Source organism: Trachinotus anak, unplaced genomic scaffold (assembly GCF_046630095.1).
Source record: "Trachinotus anak isolate AG129_WGS33_773 ecotype Australia unplaced genomic scaffold, CSIRO_AGI_Tana_v1 ptg000016l, whole genome shotgun sequence".
In the NCBI taxonomy this organism is placed as follows: Eukaryota; Metazoa; Chordata; class Actinopteri; order Carangiformes; family Carangidae; genus Trachinotus; species Trachinotus anak.
The window spans coordinates 8,027,222-8,049,090 of NW_027273867.1; the positions used below are offsets into that span (position 1 = coordinate 8,027,222).

Below are 21,869 nucleotides of genomic sequence, written 5' to 3' on the forward strand. Positions count from 1 at the left end.
CTAAACCCAGTATGAAAGCTCCTGTCACTTTTGTAGCTTGTTTCACTTGTCCTAATGAAATGATTTTTGTGCCCATGTGACTGAGTGGGTGACTGAGAGACAGACACGATGAATCAGCCTGCAGGCTTATTAAGCAAGTATTATGGACAGAGGCCTGGGCACATTGTGTGTGCACGTTTCTAACCCCAAGAGGCTGTGCACATGGATCTCCTGCTGAATGTTCCTCGCTGCCTTGACAAGCAGCCAGCCAGCATCTTCCAGAAAACAAACAACCCATAATTACCCCATCTAACCACAGCATCACTTCCTGCAGGTCGCCGATCCAAAAGACTCAGTCTCCCTGGCTACCCTGTTGCCAGGAGACAGTTTGGGTGGGCCGGGTTGATGTGTCAGAGATGACAGAGATGGACAGAGGTAAGAGAGGGATTGCACTAGTTAGTCAAAAATATCACATCTGCAGGTTGTCAACTCTCTCCTTACTTAGTTTACCAAACTGCAGCCTTTAAGACCATCATTCACCCTCTCCATCCCGCATTCATTGGAAATAAACTGTCACAGCATTAGAGGTCCCCTGTTGTTGAGTGATCTTGTATACTGTTTACATTCAGTGGCTCTAACCAAAGTGCTCACTCATAAAACATATGCAAAGCTGCTTTTGTGAATATGTTAAATCAAACAATGTTTGATCCAAGTTTGCTAATTTGCACTCTTCCTCCTCTATGCCTTTGTTGTTGCACTGCTCCACGTCTTTGTGTGTCACAGCCACAAACCTTCAGTCAGTGGGGAAGCATGAAACCAGTGGTACATGAATCTCATCACCCGTGTGCATGATACAAACAAAAAAGGGACTCACTTGGAAAAACTTGGCTCTATAGCACTATCAGTGGTCAAAATCCCCACAGGGTACCTTCAAGTTGAGGCAAACAATACAAAAAGAAAACAATAATACAATAATAATAAGAGATGTGCCAGAGACAAGTGTTAACATTGGTGTTTCTTTCCACCACTGTAGTAAAGGAATTTTGATGTTTAATGAACTCACATTTCCTCTAGACTGGTAAGTAAACAGCTGTTAGTGCAATAACAAAACTTACAAAAACCTGTTAATGTTTGATAATTTATGAAAATGATGAAGCTTTAACTGTCCCAAAAGAGTGTGTTATACTATAAAAAGCTAGAACTTGAATATGAATTTAGTGAATGGAGCGTGCAGTACAACAAAACAACAAATATCCAATTAAAGGACTGATTTCTTTGGTCTTAGAAAACTTACACATTCTCAGGTTGAATGCCTCCCTGTAAAACACCAGGTTGTTTAACTCATGTCGATGCCTCTCGAAACAGAAGGCCTATTTATAGTCCAACACACATCTCTGACCCTATTCTGTCAGTGCAGTTGTGACTTAGCAGTGGGCCGGGTGTCGTACCACTCTTAAAGCATCACTGTCCAGGTCTCCTGAGTAGGTCACTCAGCTCAATATGCATGTGAGGGCACTTTGTATGGGATTCACTGTCACTGCTCTGGGAGATGATGTGTGCACGCTGTTACTGTGCTGCCCTCTGCTGGCTGCTCCCAGACAGGGGCACTCTGGACAAGTGAAAGTATCCTGAAAACACACACACACACACACACACACCAACAAACAGAGCCCTTTGCCCTATTTACTTCTCCCTCATATCTCTCACTGAGTAGGTGAATGGTCAGAAAAGGAACATCCTGTGTACTTTGCCTTGACCTCTCCCCAAAACAAGATATTCTCTTGAGAAAAGATTTCTTTTTTTTTTTTTTTTTTTTTAAACAGACGAGTTGCCCAATAGTTTCTCAGAATTCATATTTTGAAATGGATGCCAGTTTGAACCGACTCTTACCACACGAGGACAGGAAAAAATACACTAAGGGAGCAACACAAACTGCATCTCATATTTATTTACAAAACTTATTTACATGAGCCTAGATAAAGAACCCTGTGGCATCATCTGACCTTTGACCTCAGGCCTTGGGAGAGTGCCTGACTGTGTTATGATAAGTGTCTTCAGTCAGAGATGGGTCTCTCTTTGGAGTAAAGTGCATGAGAAAGAGGCTCAGAGTTGAACTGCTGTGGCTGAGTGGTGGGTTTGTGTCAGTTCATCCCTGTGTGTCGTCTGAACAAAGGAACTCTCACTGCTTCGTTCCCTCGTCCTCACTTTTCTTCTCCATCCCGGCGAGGATCTGAAGCACCGCCTGATTGAAGTCATCTGGCTGGTCTGCGAAAACGTAATGGCCTGCTCCTCTGATCACCTGACAAACACAAACACAAGGTTGAACAGAGGTAGTCAGCTGTTCAGAGATAAAGCTGTCACGGTTCATATTCGACTAAAAAGGCAGGAAGTCTTTGACATCAAATACGTGCTCTACCTTCAGAAAGGTAGAGCACGTATTTGAAAGCACAAATTTATGCATTTTGAGCCACATTGCAACTTCATTTAATGCAACTGAATATTGTATGTAAAGTGAATTTATCCCATGAACATTAATGTCACAATTTTTACACATTTGAAAATGAAATCGCCACATTTGTAAGTTCTGGAGCCACTCAAATTAAGAAAATAGAGACTGTGTCACGCCATGGATGTTTCTTTTCATCCACATATCAACAACAAACTGAAGTTGCAACAACAGCAAGATATAATAAGAAACCTACTGTGATTTCCACATCTGGTCTGGTTTTCTTGAAAGCATATCCAGAATCGCTGTCAATGCTGGAGCGTGATCCATAGATGAAGGAAATGGGAATGTCATCTTGGACCTGCCCGATCCGCTCCAGCATCGGCCTCTTGGCCCAGCCGTAGGGAATGGTCATGTTCTTAAAGGCTGTTTCTCCACTGAAACACAATGTATTATGATGTAAGTGTGATGCGTTGAGAAACAACATATTTGTGCATATCGGCTTAAAAAGCTCCACACCTCGGAGTCTGGGCGTTCAGATGGTAGATGTAGTCAGATACGGTGTTGTCATCGAACACAGAGGAGTATTTCTGCTTGAAATCAGACCTGATGGTCTGGACCAGCATTGGGCCTGAGAGAGGAGAGAAGAAATAAAAAAAAACAAGGGAATTTACTTTCAAATACTAATATGGAAACTGCAAATAAACAAGACAACTGCCAAAAACACTGACAGCCACTTCTGACCTCTACATTGTGTTTCATATTTCATGCCACACAGATTAGAAATGTGTTAGTGTGCTTCACAGCACAAAGACTCACAAATAAGAGGAAAAGGACACCTCAAAGAGAGATAAAAAAAAAAGAGAGAGAGAAGGCCAATAACAGATAAAAACCTTGAGCTGAAAAAGAAGCATCTTTTTTCAGTCGAGTGAGAGACTAAACAAACACTGAACACAGGGTGGGGAGATAAGTACAAAAATACGTTTTGTGTTAGGAAGCACAGAGGAAGCACAAGGCAATGTATTTTTAAAATGGAGAACAATTAAAGAATGATCTGACAATATCACTGTCACAAGGTGGTTTAGTCAGTCTGTCTCAATCATGACCCCATTTTCCACTAATTAAATCGCGTGTTGCTGTTAATTATACCTTGTTTTGAAGTTTAAAAAATGTCACACATCTTTAACCAGCCATCAAAATGAATATGCTGATTGTGAAATAGAAGGAAGAATACATCTGAGTGTGTTTATATGTGTGTGTGTATTTATGTGTTTGTGTGTGTGTGTGTGTGTGTTCACCTAGAGGCCCAGCCAGTCTGAGTCCAGCCAGAGGGTTGAAGGGACTCATGACAGCCCCCATGGCTCTGATCCACACTGGGATGGAGTTGTGGTTGGGGTTCTCGGGACGCGCCGGAAACCCCCATGGCTCCACCAGCAGCAGATGTTTTACCCTGCACACACACACACACACACACACACACACACACACACACACACACACACACACACACACACACACACACACAGACACACACACACAGTTATTTAATAAACGTACACACTCAATATTAAATATTGAAATTAGATTACAAATACACACATTTGCTTGTTTATTTCGCAGATAGAACAATGGACCTACAGTGAACTTTGTCATGTCTTGAGATTTTAAATAGCAGGGTGACAAAGATGACAACTGCCATGAATGTACAGTATTAACTATGGCTGCACAATTATTGATATCATATATCTGCAATTTATTAGATACACGTAAAATGTGCCACAACATAGCTTCCTTAAATGAAGCATTGTGGTGCCACAGAGATGCCCAGGCCTACAAATCATTTTCTCCTGATGTAGAGGAACATGCTTATTTGGTAGAAACCAGATTTCTGCCAAAATAATCACAGTGTGATTTTTTTTGCATATGGTTTAGCCCTAGCATTCACAATGTATATACACACGGTAGTTAGTATATAGAAATCTAAAACCTTTTGAGGCTCTATATTTTAATTAAACAATTTAAAGCAGCACAAGGACACTTGGCTCTTATTATCTTATAAATTTTATGTTGTCTCCCATTGTAAGACAGAACGTCTTACAATGGGAGACAACATAAAATTTTATTTTGAATTGTTTAGTTAATGAAATATCAAGAATAAGTCAAAAATGCCCATAAAACCTTGCCACAGTCCAAGTCAGCAGCAAATGTTTTGCATTTTTGTTTGAAAAATGACTGAAATGATGAATCAGTTATCAAAATAGCTGCTGATTAATTTTTGATCAGCTGTTTGATTAGTTGATAAATCTTTGCAGCTTTAAACACCACACTCCTTGACCTAAATCTGTTCTTCTCTCTGTTTGCAGTAGTGGAGCAACACATTGTATTTGCACATCAGCTTTATTTCTGTACTTGAGAAACATATTGACCACTGTTTCCTGTAAAAGCACCTGTGTGGGTATTTAAGAGTGTAGGCAGCAGACAGGTATCCTCCGAGGTTATGTCCCAGCAGCACCATTTCCTCCAGTCCCACCTTCTCCCTCCACTCCTCCAGGGCTGCCAAGAACTGCTCCTCAGCCCCCTCTGGGCTGGTGCTGAACTGGGGGCGGCTGCTCCTGCCGAAACCCAGCAAGTCTAAAGCGTAGACCGGCCCGTTGCTGGAGAGAGCGTCCAGGTTCTGGGCCCAAAGGGCAACTCCACCGCCAAAGCCATGCAGGAGAACCAGAGGAGGCCCAGGCTGGGCAGGGGGCTGCTGGCAAGACGGTGAGGAGTATAGCTGTGACTGAGTGGAAAACGCTAAGGTCCACAGATAGTCGCCGTTTGATATCCTGACATGCTGCCTGGAGAAAGGCCGCTTCACAACTGCAGGAGAGAGGGGAGATTATGGGACCGGGATGGAGGAAGGAAAGAGATGAAGTACAGGAAATGGGACTCATTCTAACTGCGTCAGATTCTTTAGACTGATGTTTTGTTTTGTTTTTTTTTTCATTTCATTTTTCACCCTTTTGTAAGGAAAAGGAACACAAAGTTCCCTCAGCACTCAGACAATGCAGTACTAAGAAAACAGTCAAGTTCTTACAAGTGGCTAAATGGCTCTGTAACACGCACTTACCCTTGAGCATTTTTTCCTCTGCATCCTTCAGCTGAGAGGGAGAAGTGGGGCACCAAGAGGGAAGCCAACTTAATATCCAGGAGCTGTGATTGAGACAGCAAGCATGCACCCGAGCAGGCAGACAGGAAACACAGAACATGCAGACACAGACGAACTATACATTGAACTTTGTCCATAAGACACTGTTATCAGTGCTGCTTATAATCTATACAGCACCTGAATCTTTCTTTTAGAAAAACTTAACAGCATGCAAACATTTAAGGGACGCTCAGACAGTCGGTTTATTCTGTCTATTTTGAGACCTTTATTATATGTCATATATATGTATTTGAAATATGTCAATTTAACGTTGACTTGCTTTCCTACAGACATGTTTACTTACTAAAAGATTACTTAAGAATTAACAGAAATCCATTGTTGTCACTCTTCAATTCGGCATACATTAAGAGACAGTTATACAAACACAAATCTAATATTTGCAACAGAAAGGCAGCAGACTACATGAACGAGTTCAATAAAGCTGTTCAATTGAATACATTTCTGCCTAAGGGGATCACTTCGTATACCCGAATTAACCTTAAGAAACAGGTAGATCTGAACTCGCATACAATATTTGGATCATTGTCAAAAACCGACAATATATTAAAATGACACAATTTTAATGGAGGTTTGGTTTGGGCTCCGGTGTGTTTATCTAGGATATTCCTGGGGGTCAGTGCTAGTTCAAGGAAACAATGTAGTTGGGTAATCACATCATAAAACGGACAGCACTCAGATTAGAGGGAAAAAATTAACACGCAAGCTTACATTAAGTTAAAATGAAAGGAGGGAAAACTCACCTCTGCTCCTTGACAGGTTGAATCTCCGCCGCCATCCTTCGCATGGTGTCTAGTGATTGTCCCTCGACCCTGAGGAAAAAAGTAACCACAATTTGTTATGATGCATTCATGTACATCATGTAAAAAAATGAAACGGAGGTGAAACGGGATTTTTGAAGTTGAAGATTACAACTAATAACAATTTTACATTTTTAGAAAGCATGCGTGTACAGCATGTGATCAACTTAAAACGTGATGTGGTAAATAGGAGTATTCATGAGAAGCTACATTCTCCTATAAGTTTAGCACTTGGCACTCTGTGGTGTAGAATGCTCAACGGTTTTATATCCAACTGCACCTGAAGGCAGCACCTCAACGGCTGAACCTCGGCGGCTCAGGTGGGCTGTGCTGTGCTCTTCGTCTCGTCTCTGTCCGGTGTATTTTTGTACTAGTTTCGGGAGAAATTCGCCTCTTTCGCCTCATTCACGTCGACTTTAATTAAGCAATACAGAGGTTGTGCTTCACAGCAAGAGGAATTCAGGCTCTGCCTAAAGCACAATGCGCCAAAGTTACACAGCTGACCTCCAGTGGCTGTATACAACAGAGGTAATACGCCATTACACAAACACGTTGACCCTCTAAGACCTTAAAATGAAAATTAAAAATGAAAACTAAGAATTAAAATGGTCTAACACTGACACAATACGTGGAAAAATACGCGTGGGGTTTTGTTGGGTTAGCATGTCAATTAGCATACCCTGTTATTGCAATTAGGGTGTCAGTTACTACGTCACTCACAATTGGCCATTTCATTTAAATGAGCTGTTTAGCTACTTATGCTGTCATGATTTAAACATTCATCTTTGGCATCTATCTGATTAAATATTAACTTGGTAAATGTATTTTTACACACAAGCTAAATTTAATATATAATATCTTGATATGACATCTTGATTAGTTACATGTTGTGCTGTGAAATGCTGTAGTTTACTGTTTCTAATATTGTTTTTTATTGTACAACTGGTGAAAACACATGCATACATACATACATACATACATACATACAAAAATCATACACACACAAAAGTAGGGGATATTTAGATAATTCCTTTACACAATTTAATATGAGGACATCATTTTATATTTGCATCATGGTCAGTAAAGTAAAAGAAAGGACATTAATTTTAGGTGGTTAATTAGAACTACACTCATCAACAAAAACTTTTCCCACACTGCCTGGAAACACTGTTTTGTGCTCTTGAAAAATACTGTAAATCTAAGTGTCTTGTGGGTCTTGTGCAGTGACAGACCAAAGGAGATGACTTTGGCTTCCCTCACTCTAAAATCTAGGCTAATAATAGTTAGAAACACAATTGCTGGCTTAGAGATTAAACCTTTGCTTATCTGCATAAATTTCTTGCTACAGTTTCAGATAAGGGCAGAGATTAAAGGAAAAGTTAATCTAATTCATTATCCTAAAGGATTTGGGTGTACGGTGCAATCCTGCTGCTATAGGAATAACGCTTTTGCTATCTAAGTTTTTTTTTTTTTTTTTTACTTTTGCTCTTGCTGTGAATGTCATTAAATCTTAAAAGAGGGTTTATCTTTGATTTTTAGAGGTGTTGCCCTTGAAAAGCTCAGGAGCATCCTTCAAGAAATGATTGTGTAGTGGGTGCACGTTGATGAGAGATAGACTTATTTGTGTGTCTTGGAGACCTTAGGAACTGGGATCCACCCAATTAAGCGGGATAGTGTGTGTTTTAGATGTGTCAACAAGCAGCACAGGTTATATACAGTATGTGCATTATGTAAGAAAGAAAAAGGGTGATTATATGACAAGCTTTGCTCATGTTTTTATTTCTCTAGCCTGGTGGAATGTCCTTGTATATTATTACTTTTTAAATGCTGTGATGAGCTGCAAATCACCATTAAAAAATGTTTAATTTTCTCTTTTACAGGCAAAGGAAAACTTGAGGAGAGTCCTGACAATCCTGGTCCACAAGGTGGCATAGTTGTGCTCTGTCAGTATACACACATACACACACTCCATACTTACACACACACTCTGGCTACTTTGTCCTTCATTCCTCAAACACAATTTTCCTCTCATACCACCCACTTCTGGTGGCTCTCGGACTATGGGTTGACTGAGTGGTTCCTGAGTGCTTCATTTCCTTCGCTCTCATAGATGCACACACTCATCCTCCATGTGTGTTACTGTCCGTTCACTCTGCTGAGTACTCAAAATTTCATAAGCCAGACAATGAGGCTGTAGCCAAGCCCAAAGAGGTGCAGGGGTAGTATTAGACTGGAGCTGTCTGGAGACCAGTAACTGGGTGAAGCTTTTAGCGAGGAGACAGCATAAAGCTGCAGCAGGAAGCTGGCCTGCTCAGTGTGTCTGACAACTAAATGCTAGTCATGCTAGCTGCAGCTTATACGGTATAAGCTCATCCTCATGTTTTATCTACGGCTCAAAATCAGAAACTGCTGGTCATGATGTAAACTGATGTAAACAAAGGCTCCGTTCAGTCCTCCTCAGTCCTGCAGGCAAAGCCTTTACAGTTTGTCCAAAATTGTCTCATTGTGTAATCCAATTGACAGCTTGGAGGTGTGTACTACAGTGTCAACTCAGGTAGCATCCATCGGTTAGAGGTCTTGAATGGAGAATTACACTGTAAAAACTGCAGACACATGCAGTAGCTTTTATGATAAATCATAACAATGGCCACTAACTATGATACTGCATCTTAAAAGTCATGTTTTAGTCGATATTTTGTCAACCAGATGGCATTTTGACAATCATTGAATGTTCAAATATTTGGTCTTATCTCAGATTTTCCTCAAGTCATTGAAATGAAGAAGGCTTAGGTGATCAAAGGGAACAGACTGCATTTGGATTTCAGGTGATTACAGGGAGTCGACAACGCTAAAGCTGTGCCCTAATTCACTTCTACAGACCCATTCTAAGCAGGTTTTTAGTATGTCATGTGTTTACACTGGTATGATGACAAAATGAAATGTCAGACAGTACTAAACAAATTTTTGTGTGTGCTGCTTTTCACAAAGGAAAATGAGCTAACAGCTGCACAAAAACTTGAATAAATTGTGTGTAGTGTTGAGCCAACTCAGAAAAAATCTTCGATGTTCCAAAGAGACAGATTCATTGGCGTCCACACTACAAACATGCATATGCAATTTCCTGTTAGTACAAAATGGTGAAGTCCATAGGCCATGTTCGAAAATAAAGTTATTATTATTATTATTATTACAGGAAAAGCAGGTATTATTAATGAAATTAGTAGTCTCAGTTTTATTTAGTAAGCCATGACCGTGTGACAGGGAACCAGCATGCACAACAACAGGATCTTGAAACCAGAGCAGCGAATTCAGCCTACATTCATTATTGTTTACACCTGTGCTTTTCTGACACGTCAAAATGTTTTCCATGAAGACGGCCCACAGATTTCTGCTAACTAAAAAGTGTTATCGTTTGAGAGTTAGTAGCATGAACTAAACACATTTAGTTTGTAGTATGGGATTGTAACGCAGCAAAAACCTCCAGCCCAGTCGATGTCAACCCAGTCTAATAGTGAGATGATTGTTTCCTCCCAGGGCTATGTGTGTGTGTGTGTGTGTGTGTGTGTGTGTGTGTGTGTGTGTGTGTGTGTGTGTGTGTGTGTGTCTGTCTGTCTGTCTGTCTGTCTGTCTGTCTGTCTGTCTGTCTGTCTGTCTGTCTGTCTGTCTGTCTGTCTGTGTCTGTCTGTCTGTCTGTGTCTGTGTCTGTGTGAGTGTTGTACTTTTATGATGGGGGCAATTTAAACCTTCATCACTCTTATTAGTCCATGAATTTTGGTGACCTCATGTAATTCCCAGCGTAGCTACACCCAGCACCAACCAGAACAGGAGGTCTAATTATTTAAAAGAACTGAAAACTACTGTTAAAACGTGTGGACGGTGCTAATTAATCATAATAAAATAAAGATGGTAATATATAGAACTTATATCATAGTGCACAAGCTCACAACAACATGGACAATGTCGGGCATAAGTGACAGTGCTAACAACATAAGCTTTCTGACTGTAATTTGTCTTAATTAAACATATATTATATCAGAATTGAATTAAGTAGATTATATTTATTTCTTAAAACAGTATTTATCTTGTGTTTATGGATTATTATATGAGTCAGTGAATTAATAAAACTACGAAAAAGGGACAGGAAGGGACTGCGATTGAACATGACAATGTGATATTTTATCACTGGTTGTGTGTGTGTGTGTGTGTGTGTGTGTGTGTGTGTGTGTGTGTGTGAGAGAGTGAGAGAGAGACACAGGGGTCTGCAGTATGTCCATTATCTGTTCTGGGGTCAGCTCTTGTGAGCTTTGATGAGCATAAGTTTAATACAAACCCAGAGTAGATCAGTCAGCTAGCTGTGCGCACAGACCACACTGTCATGAGTTTCTGGGGCATGGCCCAGTGCAGTATGGGTAATAAGAGTGACCAGGTTGTTAGGGGAAGATAGAAAGGGGATGGAGGAGAGGCGGAGGGTCTGTCTGGTTGCTAGGATACATGGCCGGCGCCAACAGCGGATATGATTTATAATGGCCAGCCTCACTGTCTCGCTTTCTCTGCTAGTTTCCTCCTTCCTCTCCTCCCTCTCACTTTTCCACTGTCTCTCTCCATCCTCTACCCTCATTTCTATCCTCAGCATCTCTATGGGTCTATTAACTGGCCCTGTCTGACTGATCTCAGTACTTACTGCTGGCATTAGTAAAGGCTATTATTTATATGGGTGTTCCTGATATTCCCTCCTGCGTTCATGCACTTGCTGAGATAAAGTCCAGGAAACTGTTTATTTGGCAATAACGACAAAACTCATCTTGAGTCCATCTCTTTTTGGTCGCGTGGCTCTTCCGCACAGAATGTATATAATCATATACTGTAGGTGCATCAACTTGTGTGTCTTTGAGTGTGCACGTTCACATGATCAAGCCTGAGCTGCACCCACACGAATGGGTGATATTGATTTGCAGAGACTTGATCCACACTGGGTTGTGAAAATCCTCGGGGACAAATACAGTGTGAGGAGGAGGGGGCACAAGACCATGTGAGGGAAGGAGACAAAAAGGAGACGGAGGGTCATGTACAAGTCAGAGATTGTAGTGTTTGATTCAGATGGGTTTGATACCAGCTCTTAAAATATATTGTTTGGGTGGAGATTTGTCTCAGAACAGTATTCAGACCATCACCAAACTTTCCACTGAAAGACAGACTGATAAAATAATTTTTTAGGTAGGGGCTCCTTTAAGCAGAGTGAGGCAGGTTGCACTGCGGATTTTACAAATGGACAGACATCACTGGCTCATTTTGAGGCAGATGAAAAAAAATTCAGCTGCAACGCTTTGTCCCTGAATCTGAATAATCCAGGAATTTCACTGTGAATTATTTTAACCTGAACTACTTTAAGAAATAGTCTCTTACCGAGACAGTCACTTTTTACAGTGAGGTCTTTGGATTACCATGGGTGACAAGGACACTAATTCTGGAAAGAGATGGTGTTGCTGACTTTTTGTAATTTTTCAAAGCACAGAGACCACAAACGAAATCCCATTCATTTCCATTATGTAGGGATGAGGGAATAAATCTCAGAGAAAATAATGTTTTGCTTGGCTAGAAAACCGCTAGAGGAGAGCAATAAAATATGTTTTGTCTGAATTTGGGTTAATTGACCCCTTGATACGAGACCAGTGTGTCCTCTGTATCAACAAGCCAATATGGTTGTACATATTGTATATTGTACATGTGATCAGACTGACCTGGAAAATTAGTGGAGAAACAGGATGACAATACCCCATCCACAAGGCACGAGGGGTCACTGAAATGATGTGGATCATATGCTGTGGCCTTCACAGTCACCAGATCTCAGCCCAGTTAAACACCCATGGGAGATTTTGGACCGACGTGTTAGACGGTGCTCTCCACCACCATCATCAAACCACTAAATGAGGGAATATCTGTTGGAAGAACGGTGTTCATCCCTCCACTGAGTTCAGAGACTCAATGCTTAGGAGCACTGTAGCTGGTTTGGTGACTCATGGTGGCTCAACACCTGACCAAGACACTTAATGTTTGTTTTTCCTTCAATTTGTCACCTGTCTGTACAGTCTCTACTGTAACTGTGTTTACATTCATTCATTTACTTTGTTATGTAGAGCAACGTTTGGCTATTCATGTCATTACATAACTGGGTTTATATCGGGCTACTTCTATTTCAACATGTTTGAGTGTGAAACTACTGCTCTGTAATGACTATGTGTATTTTCTTTCATTGTTAAAGAGAGTGGGGATCGCGCTGTAGAGTGCAGCTAACAGAATATAGTGAGGAGGGCTTTGTTAGATCTCTGTTACAAAAAGACTTTCTGAAAGGATGTTCACATTGTTAAAATCATATCAATAATATCAAATCGTGGGTGGCACGGTGGTGCAGTGGTCAGCACTCACCATGTTCTCCCTGTGCCTGCGTGTGCCTGCTTCTGGGTACTCCGGCTTCCTTTCACAATACAGAAACATGTAGGTTAGATTCATTGGCATCACTAAATTCCCTGTAGGTGTGAATGTGAGAGCATGAGTGGTTGTTTGTCTCTGTATGTCTGTCTGGGACAGACTGGGGACCTGTCTAAGGTGCACCCCACCCTTGCCCGGTGTAAACTGGGACTGAGATTGGCTTCAACCCCCAAATCAACTATCAGCAATAGAAAACACAGGGAGCCCACGTTTACCAGTCACAGTTCTGCTGTCTTCATGTGGTACCTCTTTAGCATAAGACATAGCCTATGGTTAGCTAAGGTGGTTATGTGCTAACCCCGTAAATATAACTCCAGCTTTAGAGCTAACGTAACATGAGCATTTCAGATGTTCTGTGTTGTTCCACTAAGCTGAAATGTCTCCTCTATCAGACTTCTCAACTTATCCGCACTTATTAAATTATATTATTTGACAAAGGAAGAAGTCAGTTTGTCTCTTAGTTCTGCGCCCGTAAGTGATCCAGGAAGACATTCAAACTAGAGTGTCCATATTTCTCTCTCCCTCTGTCTGTCCAGTGTCTTCCAGTAAATGGAGGATAATTTTAGAGCGATAAAGAGCCCAGAGGATATCGAGGGGAGGGAACGCACATGCTCACGCGCACTCACACACACACACACACACACACACACACACACACACACACACACAAAATAAGATGGTCCCTCATTCCCTGTTGCACCTGCTGACCCCACAGGATCCACTGAGATCGGCTACTGCTGAGTGTGCGGCTTCTACACACACTCAGACCCACACACACACACACACAGGAATGCGTACGCACTTTGACTAATAGGCCTAATGCTTCCTGAAGAGGGCCCAGTACTACATTAGCTACGGATGTGGGATTGATTTAGAAACTGAAAGCCTTCTCGTGTGTGTGTGTGTGTGTGTGTGTGTGTGTGTGTGTGTACTTGTACTTGCTACATAGTAAGGACCAAAAAAAGTATTTTACTAACAGAGTGAGGACATTTTGGGAAAGTGAGGACATTTTGGCCGGTCCTCACTTTTTGAGACACCTTCAAATCACATTTTGAGGGTTAAGACTTGGTTTTAGAGTTATGGTTAGAATTAGGTTTAGAAGTACAAGTATCTGTGTGTGTGTGTGTGTATGAATATGTTGTGCACTCATTTGTGTGTGTTTTTTCCCATTTCACTCCTCTAGCATTATCTGTTTACTCACAAATGATACGCATACACACACACACGCAGAAAAGACACACACATGAACAATTTTCAAGACTGATATTCAAAAATACAGAGTTTCATCCCAGACTGTTATTCTTGTCAGAGTGGTAAAGCCTTAGAATGAACATCTTCAAAACTGCAGGACTAATTAAGGCAGTTTGACCCATCACACCAATTAAACACTAGTGAAACATTAGTTCCTCTAATGCTGCATTAATTCCTGACATCGGTATTAAAAAATAATTAAAGACTATTGTGGACTAATAAAATAAAATCTGTTTTGATGTGACTGTGGTTCATCGTTGTTGAAGTGCACAACCCTGAAAGACCATGTGCAATATTTAACACATGAAACTGCCCTGGCTCTTTTTCTCCTCTGACCATGGCTGTAAACTGCCTGGGGGTGGCAGATCATCATTTTGCTACACTGACTCTTGGCTACTGTGGTGGAGCACTATGTTGCAACACAGGAGCCACGATTGCTGGCATAATAGAGCATTATCTCAGCCTTGGCTATTGCTACACTGGCTTCATAACAACTGACATAGCTAAATATTGTGCTAATTTATAGCAACATCAGCTGCTGATAAAAGCTGCTCACTGCAGATGTGTTATTGCGATGAAAGGGAAACCAGAAAACATTTTAGACAGGGGTCTTCTCAAAAAGAACACGTTTGTATTGGGGGAAACTGTGCACATTTTCAGGCAGTTTCTATTGTCACTTCATTGGTTTCAGACCATCTTGCCAAAAGAGTTGAAAATTAGAAAGGTCAGAAAGAGGTGGTGGAGGGGTTTGGCTATTACAACACTGAAAACCTGCACTAATATAGAGCTGAGATCTATGCTTAGACAACAGTCGCTTATTGTAACCACTGTGTGCAAATTCAGAACTTCAAAATCTTCCTCATTGAAAAAAATTTCCAAGTCAATTTTAATAAACTATTTAGATGTTAAAGTTATTGCTCACTGTAATCGTCCTTCCTGTTCACACTGGCTGAGAAGTGATACCTTTGTAGCCCTGTTACACAGTTAGAAACAAAATCTGTGGCCTGTATTTCTGTGCAAAATTATAATACAAAGGGGCGGCTGTGGCTCAAGAGGTAGACTGGGTCTTCCATTTGTAGGAGACTCGGTGGTTCAATGCCTGACTCCCTTCCTGTCTTCCTTGGATACTGAACTCCATGTTGCCCCGATGTATCACTGCTGTGTGAGTATGTAAGGTAGAAAAGTGCTGTACATGTAGGAAAAAACGGTTGTACGAATGTGTGTGTAAATGGGTGAATGTGGCTTCTATTGTAAAGTGCTTTGTGTGGTCAGTAAGACTAGAAAAGTGTTATGTAAGTGCACCCGAGTTACTAACATGAAGCTTCAACAGTCTGAATTAGTCAATTCAAGTTGGTATCTCCCAAAGTTAATGTCTTATTAGAACAAAATTCCTTCTTTGTGTTTCAATAAAAAAGTGTTCTGAGCTGGTCAGATGCTGAGACCTACACATGAACGTATCCTCTCAATTAGTCTAACTACTGAAGCATCAGATTAGCTTCTGCAGACCTATTACTGTTGATGTTGTCCCCACGTGATAATCTCACTGTTAAGGTATCACGTCTCAGCTAGAATGGACAGGAGGAATAATTCAGCGACCAGCAAGTCTCTCAATGTGCTCTACATATGGCAAATATGTCTCTCCATCTTTAAAACAAGACATGATATCATAATGTATAAAACTTTGTCCAGGGTGATGTTCAAGTCAGTCACCTCCTGCATGCTGCTGTCAAATGTTTGCTGGGAAATATTGGCAATCTGAGATATAACCATAGCATGAAGCAATGTGGAGCTTAACGGAGAAACAAAAGAGGCCATGGTGCGGGGGGGAATTATTGGTCGAGAACCAGGTGACTGGCAGAGGATGCTGGTAGAAAGAATGAGAATGAGGGCAGAGGAGGAACGGGTTAAAGCGTGTTGAGAGCAGAGGAGAGGGTGAGGTGGCCTGGGGGGAGGAGAAGAGAAAGAGCAGAGAAACAGAAAAGCAGACGTGGAGGAGGTGGGGAATTGATGAGGCAGAAAGCTGGGTTATTCCTGCTGTGAATCTATGTGTCTTTGCTGTGTGTGTGTGTGTGTGTGTGTGTGTGTGTGTGTGTGTGTGTGTGTGTGCACAGAGTGTGTGTAAGTGTGAGTATGAATGGCGGGCTTTGGCAGTAAATGAAACTGTTTATCAGATCAATATGGCCATCATCTCCTAGATGACTGTGGCCTCTACTGAAGAGCAATCATAAATCACAACCAAATATGGAGGACACCAATCTATACCGGCTGTGTGTGTGTGTGTGTGTGTGTGTGTGTGTGTGTGTGTGTGTGTGTGTGTGTGTGTGTGTGGCATGCTGCACACGAGCGTACACACCCCTCTGTGCTTGTGCAAGTTTGCATCTGTCTATGTATATTTGAGTGTGTCTGTGTGAAATAGTCGTGACGCTCTGGAGCTGAGATTTGAGATGAAGCAGTCAGAAAACGGAGACACGAGAAAGACAGACCACACCTCAGACCGCTGCTGTTTACACACTTTGAGCTTCACAACACACAGAGTAAGGATGTCGGACAATACACAGACTCGATCAGCCATATTGCAAGTGTGATCTGTCCTCCATCCTTCTCCATAGGGTTAACAACAGTGCTCTTGTTCTGTGTCTGACGGCCCCCAGTGCTCTCACTCTGAATAATGTAGCCTCCCGATATCAGTGACAAGAGTCTCGAAACCAAAATAGCATCTTGAGCTCTGATAAATATAGAAGGTAATTAAATCGGCAGCAGGAGAGAGACAGAGAAAAGCCAGGAAAAAGGGAAGGTCTGTTTTATGTGCGAGCATAAAACTCCCCACTGCAGCGAACTACAGGGGATCGATCGAACGGGAGTGAAATGTGTTTGTTGTGTGCTCTTTTTTACTTTACTCACCCCTGTATTGATATTTATCAGGAGGCAGTAGTGTGTTTTGAGCAGTTTTGTGTGAATTAGCTGGATTTCTGGGGCTGATCTGTGTGCGTTTCAGGGCCTGCCGCGAGCACAGTGAGTCAGCAGTATTTCACCGGGTAGTTCTCAGGAGACTCGGCCGTGTGTGAGCGCTCGCTGCCATCTGCCTCTTGCCACTCTCTCGCCCTTTTTACTGCCTTTCTGTGTGTTGTGCTCCTTACACACCTCGTATTATTCTACCTGCCCCTTTTTTTGTCAAATGTTTTCAGTTCATAGTGAAACTGACAAATCAGGGGATTGATCCTACGTGTGACACTGCTGCAGAGGAGTCAGAGGAGCAGGGTGAAAGGTTGTGGGGGGTTGGATCAGCTTGTCAGAGCAACCAGGCCCCCATCTTGACATGATCTCCTCTGGGAAAGTGTGTGTGTGTGTGTGTGTGTGTGTGTGTGTGTGTGTGTGTCCGTTCAGTGTGACATGTTGTGACAGAAACTGACTGACAAGCCCCTTTGCAGCCCAACACCAGCCGCTGCGGAGAGACTAATGATGACAGCTCTCAGGCCGTACACACTGCTCTCTTTTTCTCTTCCTCTAACTCACACACACACACACACACACACACATATTCACACACATGCACACACACACTCACCATGTCTTCCCATCTCTTGCTCTCTTTGTCTTGTGTCTCTCCCTCGACTACCTCTTCCTCTATCACACGCCCACACAGACAATGGCATCCTGTATATCGTCTCCCTGACACAAAGGCGCAAACACACACATTTACATGAACGCTCAGGCAAACACACACACACAGACATACACACACACACTCCTATTCATGCATACAGTCATACTAGTCTGCATGACAAATATTTCACAAAGACACACATGATGTACACACATTTTTTCTCTTGCATTGTCTGTCTTTCTCTCAGACACACACTCTCTCTTTTTCTCACACGCACACACACTCAGTCACACACACACAAACACACACACACACACACACACAAACGCTGCACTACTCTCTCTGTCTTGGAATTTTACATTTTGATGAAGGAGGAAGCGCGTCGTCCAATCAGAGCAGCGGGAGCAGGGAGAGACCATCTCAGCGCAGACAGCAGGGTGGTTCGGAGGCAGTTCGATGGAGCATTATCAGGGTCGTCCCTATCAGCTCTGCCCATGGCGTCCCCTTGTCTCCGCGCGGCCGGTGGTACCGTCCGCCAGGCTCGATAAGAACCCCTCCTCTCTGTCTCCCCCTCTTCTGTCAGTGCTAGGGTGTAGCTACTGATCCTATACTACAGCAGAGAGAGTGAGAGTGAGAGGGAGGAGGGACATCAGGTGTCACAGCTCTGCAACCCCAGTCGAGGCTGCATTACCACGACAACCAGCTCCAGGGGTGCTGCCAGGTGAGTCTGAAGACACGCTGACACACTCTCGCACACAGACACTTTAACACACATGCTGTACATGCACACAATGAAGTGATTGCACATTTCACAGAGCGATGTATTGAATATATTTACATACACAGGTGTGCAGCCGCTGATGTGCTTCAGGATGTCGGTATTGTCACTGGTGTTCCACCACTGTACTAACAGTCCAGCTGTGGAGTGTGCAAGCGTGTGCGTAGCTGCTGTCAGAGAGTGTGTGTATTTGTGTATGTGTGTATGTTTGTAGCCATGCCAGTATGTACAGTATATGTGTGTGTACGTACCCCATCCCTCCCAGTGTGGTACTGGTGGGAGACAAAGGGTCCCCTCTGTCTGGCGCTGTAGCACCGCTCACACCACCGCTGATGGGTGGGAAAGTTCTCTCTGTCAGCAATCATGTCTGATCGGAAAAATAAAAGAAGTCAAATGTGTGTGCACCCCCCTCCCCCCCGTTCCCTCCCCCCCTACACACACACTCCTCCACCACCCACCTTTCCACCCACCCATCGCTGTCGAACACTCCTGACTCACGGTGATAGGAGGACACGGTCACAGCAGATGATCACCCGGTGGGTGGGGGTTGGGGTTGGGGTGGGGGTGGGGGTAGGGGTAGGGGTGCGTTCTGAGGACATGGAGGCTGAGAGGAGGGGGGGTGTCATGGGGGGTGGGGGGCGGGTTGGTTGGCGGTCATGACACTACTGTAATGTGCGATAGACATACCATAGAGAATGAAGTTAAAACACATGTGTGCAAGGAGGGGTCATCTGCCATGCACATGACTGCCGCTGTGGATGTGTGTGTGACTGTGTGTGTGTGTGTGACTGTGTGTGTGGGAAAGAGAAGGAATGAGAGCAGGAGCATAATGTGTCGAACTGCCGGCCATTACTGATCAATAAACCCAGACAAAGGGCGGCAGATCATATGTGCAGTCTCGTGTCATATTTTGAGCGAGTGTGTACGTGGGTGGGTGGGTGGTTGGGGGGGGATACGGGGGGAGGGGTCGTATGTTGAACAGTATATGCAGGGCGCCTCGGTAAGCATGTGTGTACAGTAGGTCTGATCATCATGTCTGAGCTTGTCCTGCAAGGTGGCATTCGTCTCCGGGAGATCACATGTGCGCATTGCGCCGCACCGTTCTTGGTCCTCTCTCCCTCTCAGTCCCTGACGCCCTTATTCAACTTGTCCCATCTGACAGCTGGTTGTCATCCCACCCTGACTCTCCACCGGCCGAGCATCCTTCAGCCTCCGTCTCACATGCCTGTAGACGGGTTCAGCCCCGTCTATATGACACTACATTATCAATCCCCTCTTTGTGTCCGCCGCTGTAATAGATGTGCGCTTATCCTTATGTGGCCTTTGTTAAATCCTGCCCATGTGATTGCAGATCTTTGTAGAGGGGGTGCAGCCTAGTGTAGTTTGTAGTACTGTACATTAACATTTTAGGACTAGTCAAAGCTTTTTTGGTTTAACAAAAGCTGAATCTGAAATCTGAAATCCATAAATGGCATTATTCTGTATTTAGATACGACAATATTCTGTATTCAGAGAGTCCCATTTTCTTTGGATACAACTATCTCCTGTTTAAAAAGTGACGATTCCAAGTTTTTCAGACGATTTTTTATTGGTTAGTACCGTGTGGGTGAGACAGCAAAGTTAGGTTAGAGAGGGTCGACATGGGTGGAGAGCTGGGCTCCAACTCTGGACATGAAAGTGCACAGGTCATGCACTCACCTACAGTGACACAGACACATTCAGTGTGCACCAACCTGGAAATGCAGAATTGAATATTTGGATATTTGGACATGGTAGTAAATGTTTCACATGATGGCAGCTTATGGTGCAAGGCAGGTGTGTGCTGTTCATTATCCTCTATTTTCTGATTATTGTATATATCACGAGAGCAGAGTAATCTATATTCTGAGCCCTCAGCTTCCCAGAAACCGAATCACCAGTGACCAAACTGCACAGTCTGTGTGTAAAAATGATGGCGACGAGAACAAGCTGTACGTTTCTCTTTCAGTGCCCTTCTCTCCTCTCCTCTCTCTCTTTCTCTGTCTCTCTCCTCTTCCATTTAATTCCATTTCTCACCCTTCCCATTTCCTCTCCCTTTCCACATGCACACACTCACCCCCCCCTTCCTCCATATGTGAGCGCTGACAAGCTGTAGGGCGTGCCCCCTCCTCGCCACATACGTTATAACAAGCCATGCAGCGGACATACGTATATACACGCCATGTGCAGTTCACACATGGCTGCACAATAGCTGACATGGCTGCCCGTCATATACGTCCAGTTACACTAAGAGGCCTCTGCCTGAGAAAAGACAGCGGAGACACAATATTAAAGGCTCCTCTTTTATAATTTGGATACTGTGAGGTGAGTGTAACGGCGCGGTCACTGAGACAGTACTTTGTTGCGTATATGATGTCTGTATTGCTGGGAAATTATGGCGTAAGCAACAATTACCCTAATTGAACATTCCAGAGCAGCCCTGCAAAATGGCTGCCGAGCCGGCACGCTGTCTGTGATGGCCGACAAGAGTGTGTAGGTCTGAGGTGTGTGCGTGTATAGCTGCGCATGTCTGTGTGCATGTGTCTGTGTGTACGCTTGTTTGTATACGTGTGTGTGTTCTGCCTGTGTGTTTGTGCTAAGTCTATGTGAGAGTAATCCTGCTTTTGCTTTTTACTGACTGCTTTGTGTCAGGGGAAGTCTCCGCTCACCGGAGATCTCTGCTAATCCATAATTACCAGCCTCAATATACCTAGACTGTAGCAGCCATTATGTCAAACCACCTTACTGTAATAGTTGATGATTGTGCTTCCTGGAGCCTACGAGAAAAAAAACAGTTTACATTTAGCTTTGAAAATAAAACTCGGTTTTCTGCTTTAGATAGCGACGAAGCCGGCGGAGTCCTTTCTGCCTCACATTCACTATCTTCAGAACATCGGCGTTTTCACAGACCAGCATTAAGGTGCTGAATGTGTTCTGCCAAGGAGCTGACCTTGTTGTTTCTTTACAGCTCTGTGCCTCGCCAGCCCAGCACCCAGTCAGCCGCCCAGCCAGCTATCCAGCTATCCACCCATCCCTCCGCCCAGCCAGGCCCGGCGCGGTGCGGCCCAGCCCTGCCCAGAACTGGCAACCTGCAGGAGTCATCAGGGTTAGTGCTCTGTTGGCACGCCTTTGTGCCAACATCATCTGCAAGCATCTGGCAGAAACTTGTAAATTTATAGATCTGCACTTAAACCAAAGGCCAAACAATCAAATGTTATACCTCCATAAGAGAAAAGGGGTGGTGGTGGTGGTGATGGGGGTGATGATGATGGTGGTGGTGGGGCATCCAGGCACCCATAAAA

The 21,869-nt window shown here is 43.3% G+C and overlaps 1 protein-coding gene across 1 annotated transcript; it reads right to left on the reverse strand.

The window, feature by feature from the left end:
• Window positions 1–1,907: 1,907 nt before the first annotated feature.
• Window positions 1,908–6,577, reverse strand: LOC139634099 (1-acylglycerol-3-phosphate O-acyltransferase ABHD5-like). Its single transcript, XM_071500358.1, has 8 exons — window positions 6,561–6,577; window positions 6,374–6,442; window positions 5,535–5,617; window positions 4,873–5,284; window positions 3,724–3,875; window positions 2,945–3,056; window positions 2,682–2,862; window positions 1,908–2,278 (listed from the first exon to the last, which is right to left on the reverse strand). Coding segments are annotated over exons 1-8 (1,131 nt in total). The 5' UTR covers window positions 6,563–6,577; the 3' UTR covers window positions 1,908–2,158.
• Between the last annotated feature and the right edge of the window lie 15,292 nt (window positions 6,578–21,869).